The sequence below is a fragment of the Apium graveolens genome, chromosome 10, assembly GCF_009905375.1.
Source record: "Apium graveolens cultivar Ventura chromosome 10, ASM990537v1, whole genome shotgun sequence".
NCBI lineage: Eukaryota > Viridiplantae > Streptophyta > Magnoliopsida > Apiales > Apiaceae > Apium > Apium graveolens.
The window spans coordinates 169,969,696-169,992,433 of NC_133656.1; the positions used below are offsets into that span (position 1 = coordinate 169,969,696).

General features: G+C 38.2%; 4 protein-coding genes across 4 annotated transcripts; 1 reads left to right on the forward strand and 3 right to left on the reverse strand.

Moving 5' to 3' along the window:
* Positions 1 to 518: 518 nt before the first annotated feature.
* Positions 519 to 2,968, reverse strand: LOC141689276 (transcription factor MYB25-like). Its single transcript, XM_074493525.1, has 2 exons — positions 2,615 to 2,968; positions 519 to 1,931 (listed from the first exon to the last, which is right to left on the reverse strand). Exons 1-2 carry the CDS (start codon positions 2,874 to 2,876, stop codon positions 1,027 to 1,029), a joined length of 1,167 nt encoding a protein of 388 aa, XP_074349626.1. The 5' UTR covers positions 2,877 to 2,968; the 3' UTR covers positions 519 to 1,026.
* A 615-nt stretch (positions 2,969 to 3,583) lies between these two features.
* On the forward strand, positions 3,584 to 4,512 carry LOC141693948 (dirigent protein 8-like). Its single transcript, XM_074499137.1, has one exon. It carries the CDS (start codon positions 3,591 to 3,593, stop codon positions 4,170 to 4,172), a length of 582 nt encoding a protein of 193 aa, XP_074355238.1. The 5' UTR covers positions 3,584 to 3,590; the 3' UTR covers positions 4,173 to 4,512.
* Positions 4,513 to 4,921: 409 nt separating this feature from the next.
* LOC141691291 (protein NRT1/ PTR FAMILY 5.4-like) lies at positions 4,922 to 8,472 on the reverse strand. The gene is made up of 4 exons (XM_074496025.1): positions 8,376 to 8,472; positions 6,664 to 6,884; positions 6,014 to 6,504; positions 4,922 to 5,927 (listed from the first exon to the last, which is right to left on the reverse strand). The coding sequence occupies exons 1-4, from the start codon at positions 8,470 to 8,472 to the stop codon at positions 5,081 to 5,083; spliced, it is 1,656 nt and encodes a 551-aa protein (XP_074352126.1). The 3' UTR covers positions 4,922 to 5,080.
* A 1,317-nt stretch (positions 8,473 to 9,789) lies between these two features.
* On the reverse strand, positions 9,790 to 13,999 carry LOC141689065 (protein NRT1/ PTR FAMILY 5.4-like). Its single transcript, XM_074493239.1, has 4 exons — positions 13,809 to 13,999; positions 12,167 to 12,384; positions 11,400 to 11,902; positions 9,790 to 10,826 (listed from the first exon to the last, which is right to left on the reverse strand). The coding sequence occupies exons 1-4, from the start codon at positions 13,903 to 13,905 to the stop codon at positions 9,980 to 9,982; spliced, it is 1,665 nt and encodes a 554-aa protein (XP_074349340.1). The 5' UTR covers positions 13,906 to 13,999; the 3' UTR covers positions 9,790 to 9,979.
* Between the last annotated feature and the right edge of the window lie 8,739 nt (positions 14,000 to 22,738).

Genomic DNA, 22,738 nt, shown 5'->3' on the forward strand with positions numbered 1-22,738 from the left:
AATATATTTAGTGTTATGTATTATAAACACAAATACAAAATGTTGGTGTCATTTTGTATCCAGTCGTATCCAAAATAACCTGTCCAGTGCTAACGTACAAGTCTATGTTATAAAATGTGAGACTTCAGAGAATGAGAGAAAAAGAAATCAATCGTCTAAAAATTGTTCAAGCCTCCAGCAACTTTGTGTGCATTTACACCACATATCCACCACCCTCATTCACACCTCATGGCTGGATGGCCCACTTGCACATCAATTTCCACCGCATTACGACTGCAATGCTTATCTCTTAGCCGATCAGCTGACTATAATGGTAATCAATTAGAAGCACTTGCCTAGTATTAAGCGATCAAACAAATTTTAATTCAAGGTCGGCTGTTTGTTGTGCATTGAGTACGACCTTTTATCTCCCAAGAATTAACATAGTCTGACATATGTGTAACTCGTTCAGGCGTGTTCGGACCAATGAAAACCCATAAACCGGCACCGGATGACGATTTGAGAGACATCTCACAAGATAGACAAACATCTGCTTTCATATCACACAGCTTTAAAGTAGCTGAGGCCATACAATAATTTAACCTGTACGAGACTTCATTATCAAGTCTCAGTCCGACTGGACATCTTGAATTCCTAGTTTACAACTTAAAATTAACGAAATTCACGGAGCCAGGAACAAAGCATTAAGCTGGTTTCAGTCTCTATTGTTGGGTCGCATTCTTCCTTTGCTCCTGATATGTTAGATTAGTGGACAAATACGCAAAACTGTAATTGCCTCGTAATTTCGGTAGGAAAAAGACTTCAGACTCCTTGGTGATCCAAGATGTCATAACATGTAACAACCGTTACATATCTCAATGTAGTTCGAGTTGATTCTTTAAGTATGTGTCAAAAAAATTCTCATAACAGAGATGGATCTGCCAACTCTAATCAAGCCTGTAGGAATTGGCAAGCCAAACCCACACCTATCACTAATGTCTATACTTCTTCTCATCATAATCAAAGATGTTTTACTGCTTTATCAGCCTAATCTCTCAAGTCAGCAGTCATTAGGACTGGATGCACCTGGATTGGTACCATCTCTGTTCTCATGTTCATGACACCCGATTGGCCCTCACCAAAACAAGCAAAATTACTTCTCATGCTTTCTCCATACAAATCCTCTTGAACAGCAGCATCTTCAGACACCCTACAACAACTGGTGTTGTCTAACATCTTAGCATCAACATTGTCGATGCCACTTCTAATCCATGCAGTATTGTTCAAATCAGAAGCCATGGCCACAAACTCCTGACTCGTAAAGGGGGGAAGCTCCTCAAAATCAACAAATTCTGGGCCAAGCAACAAGCTTTGTGGATAATCTCTGGTAGGAGCTGCACAGCAACCATAGCCACATTTGGAGGGAATGACGGGAACCCTACAATTTTCATTAAGTGTTCCACAGACCATATTTGCGGGTTTGCATGCCTGGAGCAAAGGCCCCTGCATTGGGACTATTCTTGAATTTACAGAACCCAAGCAATTTTGAGGGTAATAACTGTGAAATGCCCCAATATGAGCTACTGTATTGGAAAGGACAGGCTTCTTATTATTAGCAATACAATGATTTTCTTCTTTTTGAGATCTGTCTTCTAATTCTGCAGGTCTACTTTCTTCAACGCATGCATAGATAAACTCCTGGGGATTTACTGATATGAGCTCCACATCTTTTAAGGCTTCTTTATAAGAGGCAATTCTCATTTCAAGGCTGCAACCAAGCTGGTTGTGAGGAGGTGATACAAGCCTACTGAGCCCCAAGTCTTTACGCTTAAGTGTAGAATTCCAGTGGTTCTTGATTGCATTATCAGTTCTACCAGGAAGCAATTTTGCAATTAACGCCCACTTGTTTTGGTGGACTGCATGGGCACCAATAATGATTTGATCTTCTTCATCTGTTAACGTATCATCCAACAATTAATTTGTATCATATAAGCTTAAGGAAATACTTATGTACAGAAATGGCATCTGTGACTTTAAAGACACGGCTATATCAAATTTTTGTTTTGTTATTTGTCTCTTTACGTTATTTCTTTTCCATCTGTAATCGATTCAACCGATAGAGGAGAATATAGAACCGTCCTGAGATCTACAAGGAGAGAAGGCTACAAATTGAAAATTAGATAAAAGAAACACAGCAGCAGCTTCTGTGCTAATTAGTCCAGAAGACCCTCTGCGGATTGCCATTCACCAGGATATTGCTTCCCAGACCAAAGCTTCATCATCCACCCAAGTAAATATGCATACTTAAAAAGCCCATGTTCTTGAGGGAGATGCACGGGAAAGAAATTAAGGCAATTACACGTAGCAGGGAGTAGGGAGTAGGGAGACGGTTGCCAAATTAACATCACAAATTCAATTACACTTATAGATACAAAACGATTCACCTCTACTCGGAGTTGAAAGAATAGCATTTTTGTCCCTTCCATGTAGTGATCAGAAAATGTTCTTCTTCCAAACCAACTAAAACGTAAAAAACTTGGCAAGAAAAAACCTCAACTAGATAAACAACATTTCGTAACATAACCAAAATTCAACATCCAACAAATTATTAACGAACAAAAAAAAACAACATTACCAGTAAAAGGTTTGCGTTTAAGACAAGGATCCAACTGATTACACCATCGAAGACGACATGATTTCCCAGACCTGAAAGGAATTCCCTTAGCTATCAAATTCCAGTTTCTTGGGCCAAGCTTGCATACAAGATCACACAACATTGCATCTTCTTTCTTGGACCAGGCTCCTCTTATTCTTCTTCCATCAACTTTTTCCACTTGGCCGCCATCACCGACAGCATCTACTAGTGTCATTTCACTTTGGTCAGTGTCTCTAGTCATTGGAATGGAGTCTTATGTTCTTTTTTTGCAATTTAAGTATAACAGTTTGTTCTGCTCTTTTGTCTGCAACAAATGTGCAGTTAGAAACATAACCGAATCCACGTACTTGAGAAACAAAGAAATGACAAAGAAAGTTAAACAAAACACAACTGAATGCGCGTTGTCACGTACCTCTCATGTCGCAAAACTGTGGGTCGTAATGGATGTTGAAATGTTCTAAAAATTGGGTTAGGCCGTGATTAGGTGAAAACTAGGATTATGCAATTTTTTTTAATTCTTTGATATTTTTCATTTAAAGATATAATACGTTAATGGAGGTCCCAAAACGAAATTTTACATTTTTTCAGCATTAAATTTTTTGAAATTATAGTAAAGTTCCCCAAACAATTCAGGTAAGGGTGTATTCACAAAATTTAATCGGTGTCCCCCGCAAAATTAATTTCCAGCTCCGCCCCGGGTTACGTTGTGTTTATATATATATATATACATACCGCCTTTACCTAAAATTTATATTTTCACAGAGTTACTGACTATAAACCACTGGTTTTAGTCGAACGATGCACCAGTATGACTAAATTACACTGAAAATCAGTTATGATTGTTATGTCCTGAAACATATAATGGTTTAGGTGCAGTAGTAGGTAGAGAGGTGTATCTGGTGGCCAAAACATCAACTTAAACACTAGGCCAGTTACAAGGTACTTATTCCAGAAAATGTCTGCAGAAGCACTCGGGACTAGAAGTATGCTTCCAAAGATCATTTTCTGCACCGGTGTTCTTCTCGCTACACTTGTAGTTATATTACTCGCAATATTCTCTCCAGTAGTTCACAGAAAGCCAGCAAAGAATTCTACAAGCCCATTGATGGCTTTCTCCTTGTACCTTCAACAACCTCAACTTTCAAATTCCAATCTCCAGAGTGTGCCCCCACCAGATGCTGCAGCATTAATCTTTCATCGCATACTCACCGACGGCCCAGAAAATACTTCACTGGTAGTTGGAAAAGCACAAGGCTTCATAATCCCTGTTGAACAATTTGCACAGTCTGCGTTCAATGTTATTTACTTCACATTCGACACACATGAATATTCAGGGAGCCTCAGTGTCCAAGCTAAGAATTTTGGCCACAAGGACAGAGATGAACTCGTTGTTGTAGGTGGCACAGGCTCTTTCGCTTTTGCACGTGGTGTCGCAATTTTTCAGCAGACAAAACTAGAAGGTTCTGCATCTCATGCCACTTACAAAATTAAGTTGAAACTGGAATTTCCCGATCCATCTCAAAGAATACGGGGATGATTATCTAGGCGACATCTTTTTGTTGTAATAGTTACAATATTGTTTCGTCTTGGCTGATTATATACATAAAAAGATCCTGGTCTTGCTGCTGCATGAAACAATCTCAGAGGAAGTTGAGTTCATCCTGACATTTTAGCTTGTAGTTAAATTCTTGATCTTGCTTTTATAGATTGTATTGTGATCTGGAGTACTACTAGTGAAAACTTAACTAAAGAAAGAGCAGTGAAAAATGTGACTCCTTCAACTGACAGACTTCGAATACTATGGTTTGATCTCCTTTGTTTCTTTTGTTACTTTGTCACATTCCAGGTCTCCTATTACAGTTCAAAGGATGGTTTATTCTGACAATTTACGATATAAAAAATCATGCCGAGTTTCTCAAATTATGAAAACTGCTGATAAATTTTAGTACCTATTGGTTCTTTTCCCCTGCATTGTATGCTGTACTTACTGGTGTGTGTTAGCTTTTCAGTTGTAATTGTTTGATTGAAGAATTAAGCTTCTGAAGGTACTTCATTGTCATTTTATGAACTTCTGTTTGCAGATTGCTTCGGCATTTAGTGTTTTCGTGTGATTTCTGTGGTGTACCTATGGAGCTTGTAATCAAATTCATTCAACGGGATAATGCAACTTGTGTTGGATCCATGAAGCAGCTAATGCGGGTCAGAAATCACATTAGTTGGGAGCTGTCTATGGACCCTGTTATACCAACCTTGTTGCTCTGGACCAGTATCATGTTGATCTAATGATATTACAGTAGCTATTACATAAATAAAAAGTTCAGAATTTCAGCATATACCAACATTGCAAAGTGATGAATTTCCCTGGGTACATGTTATAGAAAGAAAACCACCAACAGGTTTATACACTAGTTGCTGAATCAACTTTTATTTTTTTAAGCATATAAATTAGGCCTCAGTAGCCTTGTCATTGTCACTTTCAATCTTCTTGTAGACGAATCCTTTTGCAACCCAAACGTAAAAGCACAAATTCAAGCAACTCAATCCAGCCAAAATCCAATAGAAATAATCAAGATGAGCTCTGTTTAGATTATTACCTGATAGCCAACCTTCCACTTCACCATTTTTTGAGCTAATAATCTGCACAAGTGATATAAACCCACTACTTAAAAAACTACCAACCCCCGTTGTGCTAAGATACATTGCTGCCCCCATACTTCTCATCTCCTCTGGCACCTGATTATAGAAGAATTCTTGCATCCCAATAACTGCAAACACGTCTGTTAGTCCACAAAGCATGTACTGTGGAATCAACCACCAAATTGCCATAGGGACTACCGACTTTGGTGTATCGATTAAGCCATGTTTTCTGGCAATGTCGATCCTTTTACCCTCTACTAGAGCTGCCACTACCATTGTGATCATAGAAATGAGAATCCCGATTCCCATTCTTTGCAGCATTGTAATTCCCGAGGGATGCTTGGTCAATTTTCGAGCCATTGGAACGAAAAAACAATCATAGATTGCTGCACCAGTGAGGATGGTGAAGCCAGAAACGACTTGTAATGTGGCAGGAGGTATCTTCAGGTGCCTAACCATTGAGCTGCCTTGTTTGGTAAAGTATGTGCCTTGTTGAGCAATGACAACACCAAACATAAAACAGCTTATCCATACAGGAAACAGCCGAAAAATAAGCTTTGCTTCTTCGACCTGATTGACAGAACATAATCTCCACTCATTTCTTTTTTGGCTTGAAGCATCTATGTCGTCTATTGTCATGGCCTTATTTAAGAATCTGCATAGTGAATTTTGTTAACACATTAAACTCTCAATATCAACATTTCATTTGGAAAAAAAGATAGTAATAGTATCAGGACTTACTTAAATTGTTCAGTACGAGCCAACACTGGACCCGTAAGATCCACATCCTGATAGCACTCACCTAGACCGGAAACATGGCGTTTTCTAACGGCAGCAACCACAACTTGCATAAATTTAACAAACGGGCTCCCTATGGGTGCAGCTCTGCGGTACGTTTTCTGTCCGATTAAAAATATTACAAGTGAACCTGCAATGGCTATCAATGGCATTCCAAACCCAATGGCCCATCCGATATAGTCCTGTGCATATATTACAAACACAAGTCCTGCAGTTGCTCCAACTGCAACACCTGAGTAGTACCAATTAAAGAACGAACTCTTGGCCAACTTATCCTCAGGTACACTTTCGTCGAACTGATCAGCAGCAAATGTTTGAACACATGGTTTGTGCCCGCCTTCTCCCACACTTATCATGTAAAGTGCTAAAAAGAAAACTGGTTTACGATAGACTAATGAGATTGCTGAGACTGAGATTGTCAATAGAACAAGTCCCTGAAAGTTATGTTATTTCGAAATAATAGTTATAACGGGTTGTAAAACTCGGAAATCGGTTCTACTCGGTTGCTTTAGTTGGAGTTGAGCAAACAGGGAGTATTCCTTGAAATATAAAACTGAAAATTATAGGGAAGGGGCAGTGATGGAGAAGTGTACCAGGAGATAAATGACAGATGAAAAAAGAATAGTTTTGAAACGGCCAAGGTAAGAATCAGCAACAAAGGCACCCAACACTGGAGTTACTGCAGTAGAAACTCCGAGCCAAATATTAACACTTTTAGCCGCACTAGAAATTGGCATGCCGAGCACATTGTTAAGGTAATTTATGAGATTCCCTGAAATTCCGAACGCTGCAAAGCGCTCTGCGATTTCCACAACTTCATGGAAGTCACAATATATCATAGAAACAAAAACTGATAAACTGATTAATTTTGAAAATTTACCTAGCTAGAGGTATCAAAATTGATCCCAAAATCAAAATTGCTTGCTCCAAAATAATACATGGCTAATTATAATTAGTGGGCTGCACTTACTATAAAACTATTATTTTCTCTAATAAAATTATTATAAATTAAAGTATAGTTAATTTTGAGAGTTTTTTCAATAAACAGGGCTTTACTTTGAAAATTTATAAACAATAACATATTTTAGTTAGAAAAATTGGTTAATTATTATTTATAATAGTACTACTTAATTATATTTTGAATAAAATTACTAACAGACAACTAAACCGATGACATGTTTCATTGTAATAAAATATTAGCATATTCCCTATTTGATTTTCTGGTTTCTATGTAGGCTATAATTCTTAGAGTTAGTTTCACGCAAAATAATATCTAAAAACAGTTAAATAGAAAATTTGTAAGATCTTTACGCAAAAGACATCTAAAGATAGCAAAATGAATTATTTTTAAGACAATTAATAGTTTGTAGCAACTTGAAAACATGTAACTGAAAATGTTATAAAAAAATAAATAGAATATCTAAAGATAAAAAACAATTATTAAAAAACGTAATATCTTTGTTACTTTTTCCAAATGAAGTACATTCGGATATTTTTCATAAAAATAGACTTGACTGAAAAGTTTTCGGTGAAAACTATTGGGCAACTACTTGTCTATCCTAAACATTACAGATTTTACACATCAGAACTTAAATTCTAATTATATTGTAGAGCTTTGTATGCAATTTTATTTTGAAATATATCACTTTAAAATAAATTTATTTTTTGACAAAATATATAATAAATTTAGATATAATTTCATGATCCGCTAAAATTAGTTACATATCACATCAAATATAGGAGATTGTGAAATTAATTAATCAATTGAATAAATCTCCCGAAGAAATAAGAGTAATTTAATTGAATAAAACTTATTCAATTATTAGAAATGACAAGAATTTAGGGGCATACAATAGTAATGTAAGTCGCAATATTATTATTAAATATTAACTATTATTTTAAATTTTATTTTTTCTTAATTTTTTTAAATGTTTCACTCTTTAATTGGCTGATTTTTGACCCAAATCAACCAATTTTTGAATAAAATGTACTTTAACCCGATTTTTGATTAATCGAGATAGGATCCCTCCGAATTCCGATTAAACGATTAATCGACCGATTTTTAGAATATCAAACATCTTAATAAAATAAAATTAAAAGATTATCTCGAAATTTACTACAGCTACGTGTAAAAACACCCAATTTCATTTAGTAAAAAAAAAAACACCCAAGTTCTGTAATAACATTGGAATATGCAAAATGCTAATGGGTTGTGAGGTGAGTCAATACTTAAACGAGAAATAAAAAAGATATGATATCTATTGCGAGGATCATTTGGTCTTTTGAATGCATGCAGAGAGCTTACAGATGATGAAAATGGCTGATCTCCAGCTATTTGTCATCGATTTTCTGGAACGAAAGGTGTTGATATCTCCATGAGCATCAGCCGCAGGGGAAGCCATAGATAAGAGAGCAGAAGAATCGAGCATAATTGTTTGTTGTTGGGGTCCTTGGCGAAGATTGAAAGATTTTATTATAAAGTTGACACCACGGATATATAATTGGTATTTATGTACTCATTTTGGACCTAACTTCAGGTATGTAAGTTGTATCCGTAAATTTATTCTTTTATTACAAGGGAGTTACAATAAAATAACAGTCAGTTTTGTTGAAATTTTAAAATTTAACTATAAATTTTAATATGTTTCAAATAAGAAAGGATAGTTGTGATTACATTGTAGGTCCACTAGATGGTCAACATTACAAGTTACAACATATATCAACTTATCTATAGGACATGGTTAAATAAAACTTATCTTTAGGAAATAATTTTGTACTATACTTTTCTTTTTATATTGTTTTTTTCTCGAGCGTGTACTATTTTGAATCAGGAAATGCAAATTAAAATTCTTCCAATCTAAAAATAAAAGATCTGCGAATTTATCATAATCAACCTACTACTACACTACACACAATGTTAATGTAACCAAGCGCTGCACAATTTTGAACTAGAGAAATGTTAGAAGTGTATTAATATAAAATCTTACAAATGAAATAAGATCATATGTTATTTATGAATATTTTTTAAAAAAATTCCGGATATTTAACATCCTTTTTGAACTTTAAAATCATAGAGCCTGACTTGGCCAAAAAAATTTGTGTCGAATTTTTTATAAAATCATTAAGCTCCAACTGACATTAAAGGATAAAGATATTGGGGCCAAATATTTTTTATAAAGTATTTGGTCACCACGAGAATTACACGTGTTTTGGAGTAAACTCCAGTCCGGTTTAACTTATAACTTGTGGCTGTTTTCTTTGTCAGGATAACTTGTGAGTGTTATGTATTATAAAACTTGAGTATGAACTGTCGGAAAGGATCTAGTAAATGTCACCTGACACATGTCCCTTATAAAATCAAATTTTATATTTTTTTATTATAAATATTTTTAAAAATCTATGAATATATCCCCTCAAAATTTAAAAATATAAAAGTATTTTCTTAAAATTTGTCAAGTATCCCCTAAACATATCTGCCATGTCTAGAACCCCAACAATCAATTTGCCGAAAGGATGTTTAACACCTTGAGGGGACGAATTGCCAACGAAATTATGTCATCTATGGAAGAATGTCAACAACTTGACACAATATTTCCGCTGGTGATTAGCGACAGAATCGCCAGAATTTCAAAATCTTGTGTTGCATTCATAATGCTATTTCTGCAGCTCCGGGAACTTTCTATAGGTAGAAGCTGGTCATGGACAATGATGTACTAATCTTATAGGTGAATGCATGTATATATGTTAATTTAATGATCCAACAGCACAGATTGTAATAAACATAAAGTTTGTAATTTCTGCATTTACCAAGACTCCAATGCATTCAGCAAATGAAAACAACTAGCAAGTTTATAGAATATGTAACTACACTACACTACACTACAAGTCTTTAGGTAAATAGCAATTGACTTAAGCCTCAGAGTTCACGTCATTATCACATTCAATCTTCTTGTAAACAAATCTCCTAGCAACCCACACGTAGAAGCACAGACTTAAGCCACATAATCCAGCCACAACCCAATAGAAATAATCAAGATGAGCTCTGTTAAGATTATTTCCGGTTAGCCATCCTTCCCCATTACCATTTTTTGAGCTAATAATCTGTACAATTGATATAACACCACTGCTCATGAAGCTCCCAACCCCTGTTGTGCTAATATACATTGCTGCCCCCATACTTCTCATCTCCTCTGCCACCTGATCATAGAATATTTCTTGCATTCCTACCACTGCAAACACGTCCGTAAGTCCACAAAGCATGTATTGTGGAACCAACCACCATATCGACATAGGGACTATCGATTTTGGTGAATCAATTAGGCCGTGTTTTTTTGCTATGCCCAGCCTTTTAGCCTCTACTAGAGCTGCCACTACCATTAACATCATAGACAGAAAAATACCAATCCCCAATCTTTGCAGCATTGTGATTCCTGAGGGATGCTTGGTCAATTTTCGAGCAATAGGAACGAGTAAACGATCATAGATCACAACAGCCATGAGGATCGTGAGACCAGTGATGACTTGTAATGTGGCTGGAGGAATATTCAAGTGCCTAACCATTGTGCTGCCTGTTTTGGTAAAATATGTGCCGAGTTGTGCGATAGCAACATTGAACATGAAGGTACTTATCCAGATAGGGAATAGCCGGAAAACAAGCTTCACTACTTCAACTTGATTGACTGAACATAGTCTCCATTTGTTTCTTTTTTGGTTTAAAACATCTGTCTCATCAATTATCGCGGCCTTGTCCAAGAATCTGCAAAGTGAATTCCTTTAGACATAAAACATTTTAACAAAATTGTACTATATTGAATCTTAGACATTGTTGAATCTCAGAAAAATTCTTTTAAATTAATTGTCAGTCCTGAACAGTGTTGTGCTCTGTCACACTCACACTGTGCTCTGTCACACTCACACTGTCCTATTACTTCATACGGTATTATCTATTATCGTTAAGATGTATACTGTTGGTGTATTACTAAGGTCTTCTGTAAAATAAGGATAACACTGCGGATTGAGACACTTCTTCAGATTCTGCTGATTCTAGGGACTGATCTAGCCTTTCACATTAGTAGGGGCAAACAAAATGTGGGAAGCTATGAGAAATACAAAGTGGAAGCAATGGCAATCAGTTGGAACACATTCTGCTATTTCAGTTAAAACCTAACCACGGGGTAATGTATTGAACTATGTATCTTTTCTTTGATTCATGGATATTGAGAAAAAAGCCAAATCAGATCTCTGGAATTCAAAATCATTATCACTTCATGAAGGATATTTCTCTAAAGTAAAGAGGAAAGAAAATAAATACTTTATAATTTAAACTTACTTGAATTGATTAGTACGAGCCAATGCTGGAGCACTATTATTGTCATCCTGGTAGTACACGCGTTGAGCATCACACGTTTCAGAAACATTACGCTTTCTAACAGCAGCAACCATAACTTCCACCATTCGAGTGAATGGGCTGCCCACAGGCACAGCTCGTCGATACTTTTTCTGTCCAATTAAAAATACCAAAAGTGCACCTGCAACGGCTATCATTGGCATTCCAAACCCGATGGCCCATCCAATATGTTCTTGTGCATAGATTACAACTAAAATTGCTGAAGTGGATCCAATCACAATTCCCAAATACCACCAATTAAAGAATGAACTCTTTGCCAACTTCTCCTGGGAAACATTTTCGTCGAATTGATCAGCAGCAAATGTTTGAACACATGGTTTGTGCCCGCCTTCTCCCACACTTAGTATGTAGAGTGCTAAAAAGAATACCGGTGTGCGATGGACTAGTGAGATTGCTGATACTGAGATTGTTAGTAAAACAAGTCCCTGAAAGTTACATAATAATTATATTTAGTAGAGTCATTAGACTCATTACAATGTAGCTTAAAGTTGATGCGCCCCCTTCCCCCCTCGTACAAACTGGACTGGAACTTGCTACTAATCGAGCTACATAATTACTTTCTGTTCCGGGATCATTTAAACATTTTAATCCAAAGATTACTCCTAAAGCTAGAATTTAGTGGTCAAATGATTCTTGGATTAAGTTTCCTAAGAGGAGTAATACTTAATCAAATGCAAACAGTACCATACCATAAGATATATAATGGAGGAGAAAAGTATAGTTCTGAAACGGCCAAGGTAGGAATCAGCAATGAAAGCACCCAACAGCGGAAATAATGCAGAAACTCCATGCCAAACATTAACACTCTTAGCAGCAGTAGATATGGGCATGCCTAGCACATTGGTAAGGTAAGTGATGAGATTTCCCGAAACTCCATAGTACGCGAATCGCTGCGCCATTTCAACAACTGCATGGGGTTTCGAATAAATTCAGAAACAAAAACAGTGAAGACTAACACTGAGCAACCAACAAGTGATCAGTTCTTTGTATTCTTAAGTAACCGTTAGTGTTAACGGTTAGTGTATTATGGCAAAAAAAAAAAAGTAACCGTTAGTGTTTAGTTATCTAAATACTAAATGGAAGGGGAGAGATGGGCAGATTCGGCTCGGTTTCCCAATAAAAACGAATGTGATAATAACTAAATCTGCAGGAGCACCCTCACATACATTCTAATATTTCGTATTTTTAAATATGTTAAAAACACTTGCTTTATATAAACATATACTCCCTCCGTCCTAAATTATTATTTACATAAAATTTAATTTCATAATCCGTGTAAAATATCATTCTAAATATAATAAATAAATGTTGTTAAAAAATCGGAATTAAGTTTAATTCTAAAATTTCACTGTATAGTTTTAGTTATGCAACTAACTAATTATTTACTATTACTTAGTTATTTTTAAAATAAAATTATCCAATTTAAAAGTAAACAGATGCTAGGATTTGACAATAATTAATAGAAAATAAAATTTACAAAGAATATAAGTTAATTCGTGTTAATAGTTTACTTAATAGTTACTAGCTTTTTAAATTAAAAGTAAATATATGTTATTTTACTTAATTTAACATAACTCAATAAATTTTTAATATAATTAATTAATTCGCTTAAAAATATTTTTTATTTTATAAAAATAAATAGGCTATTGGATGGACGCTGACTAAAAGAAAATAAAATTTAAAAAAAAATAGAAGTCGATTTGAGTTGAAAACAGAGTTTATAGAGAGCAGAAGTCAATTGACATTACATGAGTATCAAAATTTGATACTTTGATATTGTTAGTATCAAACTATACATGGTTTTGCTTATTATTAAAGAATATAGATTAGTATAAAATGAATTAAGTGGAACAAAGTGGGTATAGTTACTTTATATTATTAAAATTTGCTAATTTTAGAATATAGGGACGTCTCAAAAAGAAATGTGTACAATTAAATGGGAGGAATTATTCCTTTCAGGATTTTTTTTTTCCTATTTTCAAGGTATTTCCGTCTAATTACTTTTGGATAAAGTAATATTTATTGCGGTACCACATACAGTTATATAGTAAAAAGTATGGACAGCTGTTTTTTTAAGAAAATAATTGAATAGACTGGAAACGTGGCTGTAAATATAGTAATAAAAATACTGTAATAATAAAAACATCCTAATGAGCAGTGCACACAATTCTCAATCGAACGTACCAAAATATCAAATGGGCATCATTCTGGAACAAACCGAATGTACGGAAATTTTGAAGGAGAGAAATTGAAATGTAAACGGATAATACAATTACTTGTGAAAAATAAACAAGAGTGTTTGGTGGGTAATTCTAATTTATGAGAACTTACAGATGATGAAAATGGCAGATCTCCAGCAATATTTCATGGGTTTTCTTAGACTAAAGGCTGTATAAGCGTCGTGACTAGCAACTGTAGAGGTACTCATAGCTTCAGAGTGTAGCGAAAAATAATTGTTTGTTGTAAAGAAATAGAATATATGGAGTTGACGATAGACGCCAAGGTATGTATAACTGATGTAATGTTGGGTAGGCAATAGGTAACTTGAACCGTTTTATTACTTTCTTTGTCCTGTTCTTCTTCGCGTAATTTAAAATTAATAAAAAAATTATTTTTATATCTTTTTATAAAGTTTCTTCCAACTTAAAAAATTACTAACATTAAACTTTAATTTTGGAAAAATAGAAAAATAATATACAAAGATATCATTGTAAGTATCTTAAAAGATATTTGAAATTTATTTTTAAATAATAACTAGCATCTTTTTATTGTTGATACTCATTATGCACAAGGGAGGCTAATATCATCGTTAGGGGTTCTCTTTCATTCGACGAAGATTACTCGGTCAGATAAAATATAGGAGCATCTCTTTGAAAATCATTTTGAAAATGATTTTGAGAACTTTAACATTTCTCGTCTTAAAATATGCTAAATAAAATCAAAGAAACAAGTAAGGTGGCACGGAGCAATTATTTCCGAGGAGTAAGGTTGTGTTTGGGTGGGGTAAATAGAATGGAATGGATGTAAGTAAAGGAAATAATTGGGAGTTGTAGGGAAGATTTGAAAATAATAATTAAATAGACAAAATTGTTATGATAAGAATTGTGAACAAAATAAGATTAATAAGACCTGACAATTCGGATAACAGGTTCGGTTTCGGATCGGATCTACTTTCGGATTATGATATATTTGAAGATCATTCGGATCAGATCCGATGTGATTCGGTTCAGGTCTAATTCGGATTAAAATCGGATAAAATTCGGATTAAGATCAGACAAAATTCTGTTCGGATCAAATTCAGTTTGGATATTTTCGGATCATAACTTATTTATTTTTTCAATTTTAATTTTTTTATTTAATTTAGTATTTTTAATGTAATATAATGTACTTTTACAAAAGAATATGATTAAATAAGTATGTCATCATAAACATTAAATTGATTAAAGTATAAATTTTGCTTATTTCGGGTCATATTTGGTCCGGATAATATATTATTCGGTTTTAATCGGTTCCAAGTTATAATCGGATCTTGTATTTCGGATCATTTTCGGTTAAATTTTCGGTTCGGATATTTTTCAGATCAGTTTAAATCGGTTTTTTGGATAATTATCGGATTGTATGATTCGAATTTCGGATCGGATCTCGGTTTCACGAATTTCGGTTCGGTTCTTCGGATCCAGACTCATTTTGCCAGGTCCTAAGGAATGAAGCGTTCCATCTCAAATTGGGGGTGTTTAATTATAATGTAGATGGTTATGAATGGAATGGGTGAAATAATAAAAATTTTAGAAAATTTAATCATTTTTCACTTAAAATCTCATTCCATTCCATTTTATTTCATTCACACCAACCAAACACGACATAAATGATTCGTGATTTAAGTTCCAACTTTTTTTTGACCAAATCTAGTGTTAGTGCAAATTTTACGTAAAAGCCGTATTTGAAATTAGCTTTTTAGCACAAAAATAACTTTTTCAATCAAAATAGAGCTCTGACCAAAAGAAAATCTCTAATATTAGTCAACAAAAGGTTGGTATAATGATTGAACTCTTATCCCCTTACGAGAGGTCAAAAGTTTGACTTTTGATATGTGCGTGTGCAATGCAATTAATTAGTAAAAAGAAAATCTCTAATATTAATATTTGGTAGTTAGCATTTTACAATAGTTTTTTTTATCTCAAAAAACTAATTTTGAAAAAACTTATAGGGTGAGCTTTTTCAAATAAATAATCCAAGAACTTAATTGAGACATTTATTTATCAAATAATTTTAGTCAAAACATGTAACTCAATCACTTACTTAGAGGGGTGTATTTATTCAAGATTTTAAAGGATTTTTTAGGATTTTTGAAATCAAGGGGTATTCAATTTGGATTTTAAAAAATCCTTTAAAATCTGATGGTATTCAACCAGGATTGTTTAAAGTCTTTTAAAATCTGAGGGTATTCAATTTAGATTTTAAAAAGTCCTTTGAAATCTGATGGTATTCAATTTGGATTTTAAAAAATCCATCAAAATATGATAGTATTCAAAATTCCATGGAGTTTTTTTTATTTGATAATTTTGTGAATTTTGATGGATTTGCTAGTACATTTTTTATCCTTTGAAATCTCTCTAAACTCCATGAGATTTTGATGGATTTGAGAAAAATTTAACTAAAATCATCAAGACTCTATAACATTTTCCATCAACTCACTTAAAATCCATGTCGAATTGAAATCAACAAAAATCTTTCAAAATCCATAGATAATTATCAATCCTTTAAAATCTAGATTGAATACACCCCCCTTAGTGTTGACATGAAGTTCAACTCCTTGATTGGCCATCGCCCTTCCTATTATATATTTTTATCTTTATTTCTCCAATATTTCCTAAGATAATTACTGTTATGCCCAAAAATTGGTATAAACAATATTCAGGTTAAGATTGATAAAATGAGCAGAATCAGAGGAGAAGCGCCTGAAATCTAGGAAAAAGATAAGATTGACTTTCCATAAATAGAAGGCGCGCCCAAAGATTGTGCCCCATTGACTGAGTAACTGATTAACAGTTGTGATTATCATGTATTAAAGGCGCGCCCTCAAACATGGTAGAGGAGGCGCGCCCAATTATCGAAAAGGAGGAGATAAATTTCTTAGTTGAAACCTGTTCTGTGGTGAGCCTTAGGGCGCGCCTTGGGCAAGGAAGGCTCCTTGGACGGTTTACTTGGACATGATTGCTTTGACAGACCTACGCTTTGGCCTGGACAGAATTGGAGCGAGCCCTAACGATGGATAATTTAGGGCGCGCCCTATGATGTAGAATGATATAGGAAGAGACTAAAGGCTGATGACACCGGGCGGCGCCAACATACAGGAATGTAAGGGCGCGCCCTTAACTTCTACTTGACATATAAGTACAATTTTGACATGCTACTTGGATGAACTCTCTGGAAGATTCAAGGAAGATGGAGAATGTTATTACTGACCTATTTGATGCAGGTACTCTATTGAAGAACTCCTTCCTGTAGCATATCTACAGGAAAGGCGGTGTCCGTGGTCAGAGACCTCAAGGGGTATGTCTGGACTGAAGGCCTCCTCCTGTAGTCAATGGGTGTCCTCATTGGGGATGTGGGGTGAAATCTGGTGTGTGCTTTGGGAGCTCTGTCTCTGTAGTCAACGGGTGTCCTCGTTGGGAGACTTCGGAGTATCCTGCACTTTACACCCAAAAGCTTGGGATCACTTGTCCTGTAATCTGGTAGGGGCTCCTTATCGGGGGACAAGGATGCGTCCAATATTTGGGGTGACCACGGCTATACCTGCATCCGTGGACTAGAGAAACAGCTGGTAGCGGAGGGTTATCCTTGGCCAGGGAGATGCCTTATCCGTGAAGTCTCGAAGCCGCGAACGAGCCTTGGGCCTTTGTGGTTGGGCCTCATCGGCGGACATTCCTAAAGCTAGTAGAAGACGGTTTCCAGTGGGTTTCCCATTGGGCCTCGGAATAAGAAATCTAAGCCCATTAGGTTTCTTGTTCCCCAAGAACTACGTGGGCTTGATCCCCTATAAATAGGGGTACGTAGGCACATTGTAAGGGGTCAGAAGTGAGAGCGCAAAGGAGCCACCACTAACCCTAAGCAATCTCAGCCCCCAATAATCACCACCACCAAACACTGTTCATCTTTTCCGATGAATAATGTTCATCGGATCCACCGACTACTGTTCACGTTTCCGACAAAGAACCGCCATCACAGATCTTGTTTCCGGCTACTAACCTCAAGTTTTATTGTTCCCAAATTCCTCCGTCAACAAATTGGCGCTAGAAGGAGGGGCCTAATCAAGATCTACATCTGGGAGGAAGGATGTCTCAATATCATGATGGAAGTTTTTACGATGGAAGTTCTGAAAAAGATTCTGATCATGGCTATGAATATGAACCCTACGTTCCGCCAATGACTGATCGTCCCACGCCGGAGGTTGGAGGACAACCACCTGTGCTCATCAGCAACGCCGACTTGTTGGAACAACTGTATCACATGGGCGATGCTTTGAATGGTTTCGATTCAAGGTTGAGCACCGTGGAACGGCGCAAGGCCAGAAGGGGTCTTCGCCACAACCGGGCGACTCATGCCCCTGGAAAAGCACCCATGACTAATAGGGATGTCTCAGCCGGCCATGGCCGCACTGAGGGAGGGCGTGTGCCGATAACGCCGCGACGCCTGGACTATTCTAATGACACATCCCCAATCATCGAGCTAGTGGAAGCAGATGCAAATGGACGGGAAATTCTGCAGACAGACACCCGGGGAGCCACCCATCCGCACCGGTCTGGATGTAGTCTCGAGGAACGCCGACAGGCGGAGTCGATACCGGAGAATCAGCAACAGGGCTTCGCAGCTTTGAAAGATCGCTTGGGGATTCGCTTGGGTGATGATGATTTGAGAATGGTGTTACTTGAATGGCAGAAAGAAGTTGATCGCGGAGATGTAACGCCCCATGATACAACGCGTGTGCCCCTGAATTCCCAAGAAAATCGGGAGTGGCACCGCAATCCAACGCGTGTGCCCCTGAATTCCCAGGAAAATCGGGAGCGGCACCGCGATCCAACGCGTGTGCCCCTGAATTCTCAGGAAAATCGGGAGCGGCACCGCGATCATGAGAGAGCTCCTCCCCGCAGATCGCTGGATCGATATGGGCGTGGATATGGAAACGGTCGCTGGAGAAGGCCTCAATGGAGAGGAAGAGGTGGAGGCCGAGGTAGATATTTAGAGGGATACCGATGTGGCAATTACCGCGGTCACCTTGATTCCCGCTGGAATAACCAAGCAGATGGCTATGATTATACGGAATATGATGATCACAAAAATGTAGAAAACTATGATCGCGGTACGGCCCGGGGCTGCGACCAAGGTGGAGAAGAGAATCAAGGGAGAAATCAAGAATGAAATCCTGAAATAATTGTAATACCCGAAGACGCCCAGAATACGAACCAGCAGCAAGCCCCTCCCGGGGGGACTCAAGTAGAGATACCTCCATTGCAGCCCCAAGGTCCGCTGTCTCAAATGTAGACCATTCCTGGCGTGGGAACGTTCAATGTGGGAGATCTAAAAAGGCTACTTAACCACCTTGAGGGCAGGGTAACGGCTACAGCTGAAATCCCTTCCCCATTCTCGGTGGCAGTAAGAGAGGCACAATTGCCGGCCGGGTATCGCAACACTACTAGCGATCTCCGTTTCCACGGAAACTCAGATCCGGTGGAATTTCTGGGTCGCTTTAATATAGAGATGGATATATACCAAGTCCCGGACTTGGCTCGATGCCGCCTTTTGGCAGCAACCTTTAGAGAAAGCGCCCAACAGTGGTTTCAAAAGCTCGGGCCAGGAGTGATCACCTCATGGGATCAGATGAAAACTCTGTTCTTAACCAAGTTCCAAGCCGCGGTGAGATACACGCCCTCTGTCACAACTCTTGCCAATGTTAGGCAAAGAGAAAATGAAAGCTTGACATCGTACTTCAAGAGGTTCAACACTGAGTCTACTAGCGTGAGGGGGGCATCAGACGAAGCCCTGAAAAGCTTCTTGATCGCAGGATTAAGGGTTGACTCGGACTTTTGGAAGCACTTGCAAGGGAAAGACCCGGCTACTCTAGCAGATGTCTTCGCTTTGGCAGAATCTTTTAAAGCTATAGAACAATCTCTGGCAGAGATGCAACCGACTTCACAGTCAAGTCAGAGAAGCAAAGGAAGGAAGAGGGATAGGTCTCCAAGCCCAAGGTACCGAAGAAGTAGTCGAAGCCCAGACCGGGTGAATACAGCAAGCACAATGAGGGGATGGAGTCCTCCCTCAAACTATGATTACAGGACAAGACGGTTCACACCTTTGGTCACATCTATCGAGCATATCTACGAATAAACAAGAATAAAGGGCTATTTAGAAAACCTGAAGCTTTATCGTCATGGCAAAGCAAAGACAAGAAAAAATATTGTGAATACCATGAATCATCTGGACATAACACGCATGAGTGCCGACATTTAAAGGATGAAATCGAAGCGCTTATCAAGGAAGGATACCTCAGAGAATGGGTAGTCAAGGAAGTAAGGAAGCACAAGGATGACAGAACAAGGAAAGAGGAAAGACGATCCCCGCGCGGGGCAAATAATGATACCCTGGAGGAAAATAAATTTGTCAGGGATGGCAGTATCCGAACAATCTATGGGGGAGATCCCGGAATGGAATGCAGCAACCGAGCCTTGGCAAAATACGCTAGGGAAGCCCGGTTCAGGCCTCTCACAAACATTCATAGGGTGGAAACTCGGCCACCCAAGGTGTTTAAGGGTGAGTCCATGGATATCACCTTCAGAGAAGCAGATGCTCGATGGGTACATCATCCCCACAATGATGCGCTGGTTATTTCCATCCAAATCGGAACCAAGAATGTCCATAGAGCCTTCGTGGATAATGGAAGCTCGGCAAACATCCTCTATTACAGCACCTTCAAAAAGACGGGACTACCTGATCAGGATATGTCGGGGGAAGACTCGCGGGTCTATGGTTTTTCAGGCGCAGGAGTTAGAGTCATGGGGTCGATTCGGCTGCCATGTACTCTGGGGGAAAGCCCATTGTCGGTAACAAAGATGCTTGAATTTAAGGTCCCGAATCAGGAATCGTCCCACAACGTGTTATTGGGATGACCTTTTCTGTGGGAGATGAGAGTCATCACTTCAATCCATCACCTAACTATCAAATTTCCAACGCCGAATGGGGTGGGAAGTATAAAGGGTTCCCAGTATGACTCTCGGGAGTGCTACAGGGAAGCTATGAAAGGCTTTAGAAAAGACTCCCACGCCGAAGATACTCCGGACGTAGATCGGGAGAAAAGCATTGAGCAACCAACCGAGGAAATCCGAGTCCACTATTATGTTGAGCAAGAAGATGGACATCCCTCCGAGTTGCCCCCGACAATGTTGTACTTGGAAGACGCAATAAGAATTGAGATGTTGGAAGAAGAGGAGGCGATGGATACCATAGTCCAAACAGATTTCCATGGGGAACGTTTAGAAGGGAGATTCGATGTCTTGCAGAGCCTCGAACAGGGTGATGCCCTTCCCTCAGCAGGAGCACCCTTGCCCGCAAAACATACTAAAGAAGTTGATGTATCTACTACGCAAGGCGCACCTCCTAAAGGGGATGCACCCTCTCTACAAGACAATGAGATCTATGATTCTCCTGACTTGGATCCCCGGATACCAATGCCGACGGAAAAGATGGGGCCGACAGAAGATACGATTGAAATCCCTGTTGATGAAAAAGACCCGAGTAAGGTTTTGAGAATAGGGTCCCAGTTGGCACCAAAGTTAAATGAAGGTCTTTCAATATTTCTGTTGGCTAACCTTGATGTATTTGCATGGAGCCATTCTGATATGGTGGGAATTGATCCAGAAATAATGTGCCACCGATTGAATATCGACCCCAAGCATAAGGGGGTTCGACAAAAATGAAGGGCCGTAAGCGAAGAGAGAGCTATAGCCCTGGCAGAGGAAGTAGAGAGGCTCCTAGATGTCGGACTAATTCAGGAATCTTTCTACCCAGAATGGCTAGCAAACCCGGTGTTGGTAAAAAAGCCCAACGACAAATGGAGAACGTGCGTGGACTTCACCGATCTGAATAAAGCATGCCCGAAAGATAGTTTTCCCCTACCAAGAATTGATCAGTTGGTCGACGCCACGACAGGACATGCTCTACTCAGCTTCATGGATGCATACTCCGGGTATAACCAGATCCTTATGTATGAGCCTGACCAGGAGCACACCTCTTTCATCACTGATAGAGGGCTCTAATGCTATATCGGAATGCCATTTGGTCTGATCAATGCTGGTGCCACTTAGCAAAGGTTGGTAAACAAAATGTTCAAGAAGCAGATTGGGAAGACTATGGAAGTGTATGTGGATGACATGCTCGTGAAATCGAAAAGGGCGGAAGATCACATCGCCGACTTAGCTGAAATGTTCCATATTCTGAGGAAATATAGGATGAAACTAAACCCGCAGAAGTGCGTGTTCGGCGTGGAGTCGGGGAAATTCTTGGGGTTCATGGTCAACCACCGGGGGATTGAGGCTAACCCGGCGAAAATAAAAGCTCTGCTAGACATGAAATCTCCCACCAGCGTCAAACAGGTATAGAGTCTGACAGGAAGGATCGCGGCCCTAAATCGATTTGTGTCGAAGTCGTCGGATAGGTGCAAAAAATTCTTCAAAGCAATCAAAGGGAGAGGGAAGGATTTTCTATGGACTCCTGACTGTGAAGAAGCTTTTCTGAAAATCAAAGAACAACTGGGAAATCCTCCGATGTTGGCCAAGCCAGAAGACGGAGAAACATTGATTCTGTACTTGGCGGTGTCTGAATATTCCGTTAGTGCCGTATTGGTAAAGGAAGAAGCAAGCCACCAGTGGCCTGTATACTATGTAAGCAAAAGGTTGTTGGACGCGGAAACCAGGTATACCAACATGGAAAAACTAGTGTACGCTCTTATTCTTACGGCACGAAAGCTAAGACCGTATTTTCAGGCTCCCCGAATAGAAGTTCGAACCGCTTATCCGCTCCGGCATATCCTACATAAACCCGAATCGTCAGGGAGAATGTTAAAATGGGCCGTGGAGCTAGGGCAATTCGATTTGGAATATTGTCCTCGCACGACAATCAAAGGACAAGCGCTTGCCGATTTCTTACTTGAGTTCGATGAAGAAGTTGATGATAAGGCCATAGTGCTGGCAGAACCAACCTCGCAAGAA

What these genes read in the sequence shown, in the direction of transcription:
- LOC141689276 (XM_074493525.1), bottom strand. Translation starts at nt 2,876, where the DNA reads ATGACTAGAGACACTGACCAAAGTGAAATGACACTAGTAGATGCTGTC. An exon ending in TAAACGCAAACCTTTTACTG is followed by an intron (nt 1,932 to 2,614) that starts GTAATGTTGTTT and finishes ATACGTTAACAG; the next exon opens with ATGAAGAAGATCAAATCATT.
- LOC141693948 (XM_074499137.1), top strand. Translation starts at nt 3,591, where the DNA reads ATGTCTGCAGAAGCACTCGGGACTAGAAGTATGCTTCCAAAGATCATT.
- LOC141691291 (XM_074496025.1), bottom strand. Translation starts at nt 8,472, where the DNA reads ATGGCTTCCCCTGCGGCTGATGCTCATGGAGATATCAACACCTTTCGT. An exon ending in ATCAGCCATTTTCATCATCT is followed by an intron (nt 6,885 to 8,375) that starts GTAAGCTCTCTG and finishes ACTTCCATGAAG; the next exon opens with TTGTGGAAATCGCAGAGCGC. An exon ending in GCTCGTACTGAACAATTTAA is followed by an intron (nt 5,928 to 6,013) that starts GTAAGTCCTGAT and finishes TTCACTATGCAG; the next exon opens with ATTCTTAAATAAGGCCATGA.
- LOC141689065 (XM_074493239.1), bottom strand. Translation starts at nt 13,905, where the DNA reads ATGAGTACCTCTACAGTTGCTAGTCACGACGCTTATACAGCCTTTAGT. An exon ending in ATCTGCCATTTTCATCATCT is followed by an intron (nt 12,385 to 13,808) that starts GTAAGTTCTCAT and finishes AACCCCATGCAG; the next exon opens with TTGTTGAAATGGCGCAGCGA. An exon ending in GCTCGTACTAATCAATTCAA is followed by an intron (nt 10,827 to 11,399) that starts GTAAGTTTAAAT and finishes TTCACTTTGCAG; the next exon opens with ATTCTTGGACAAGGCCGCGA.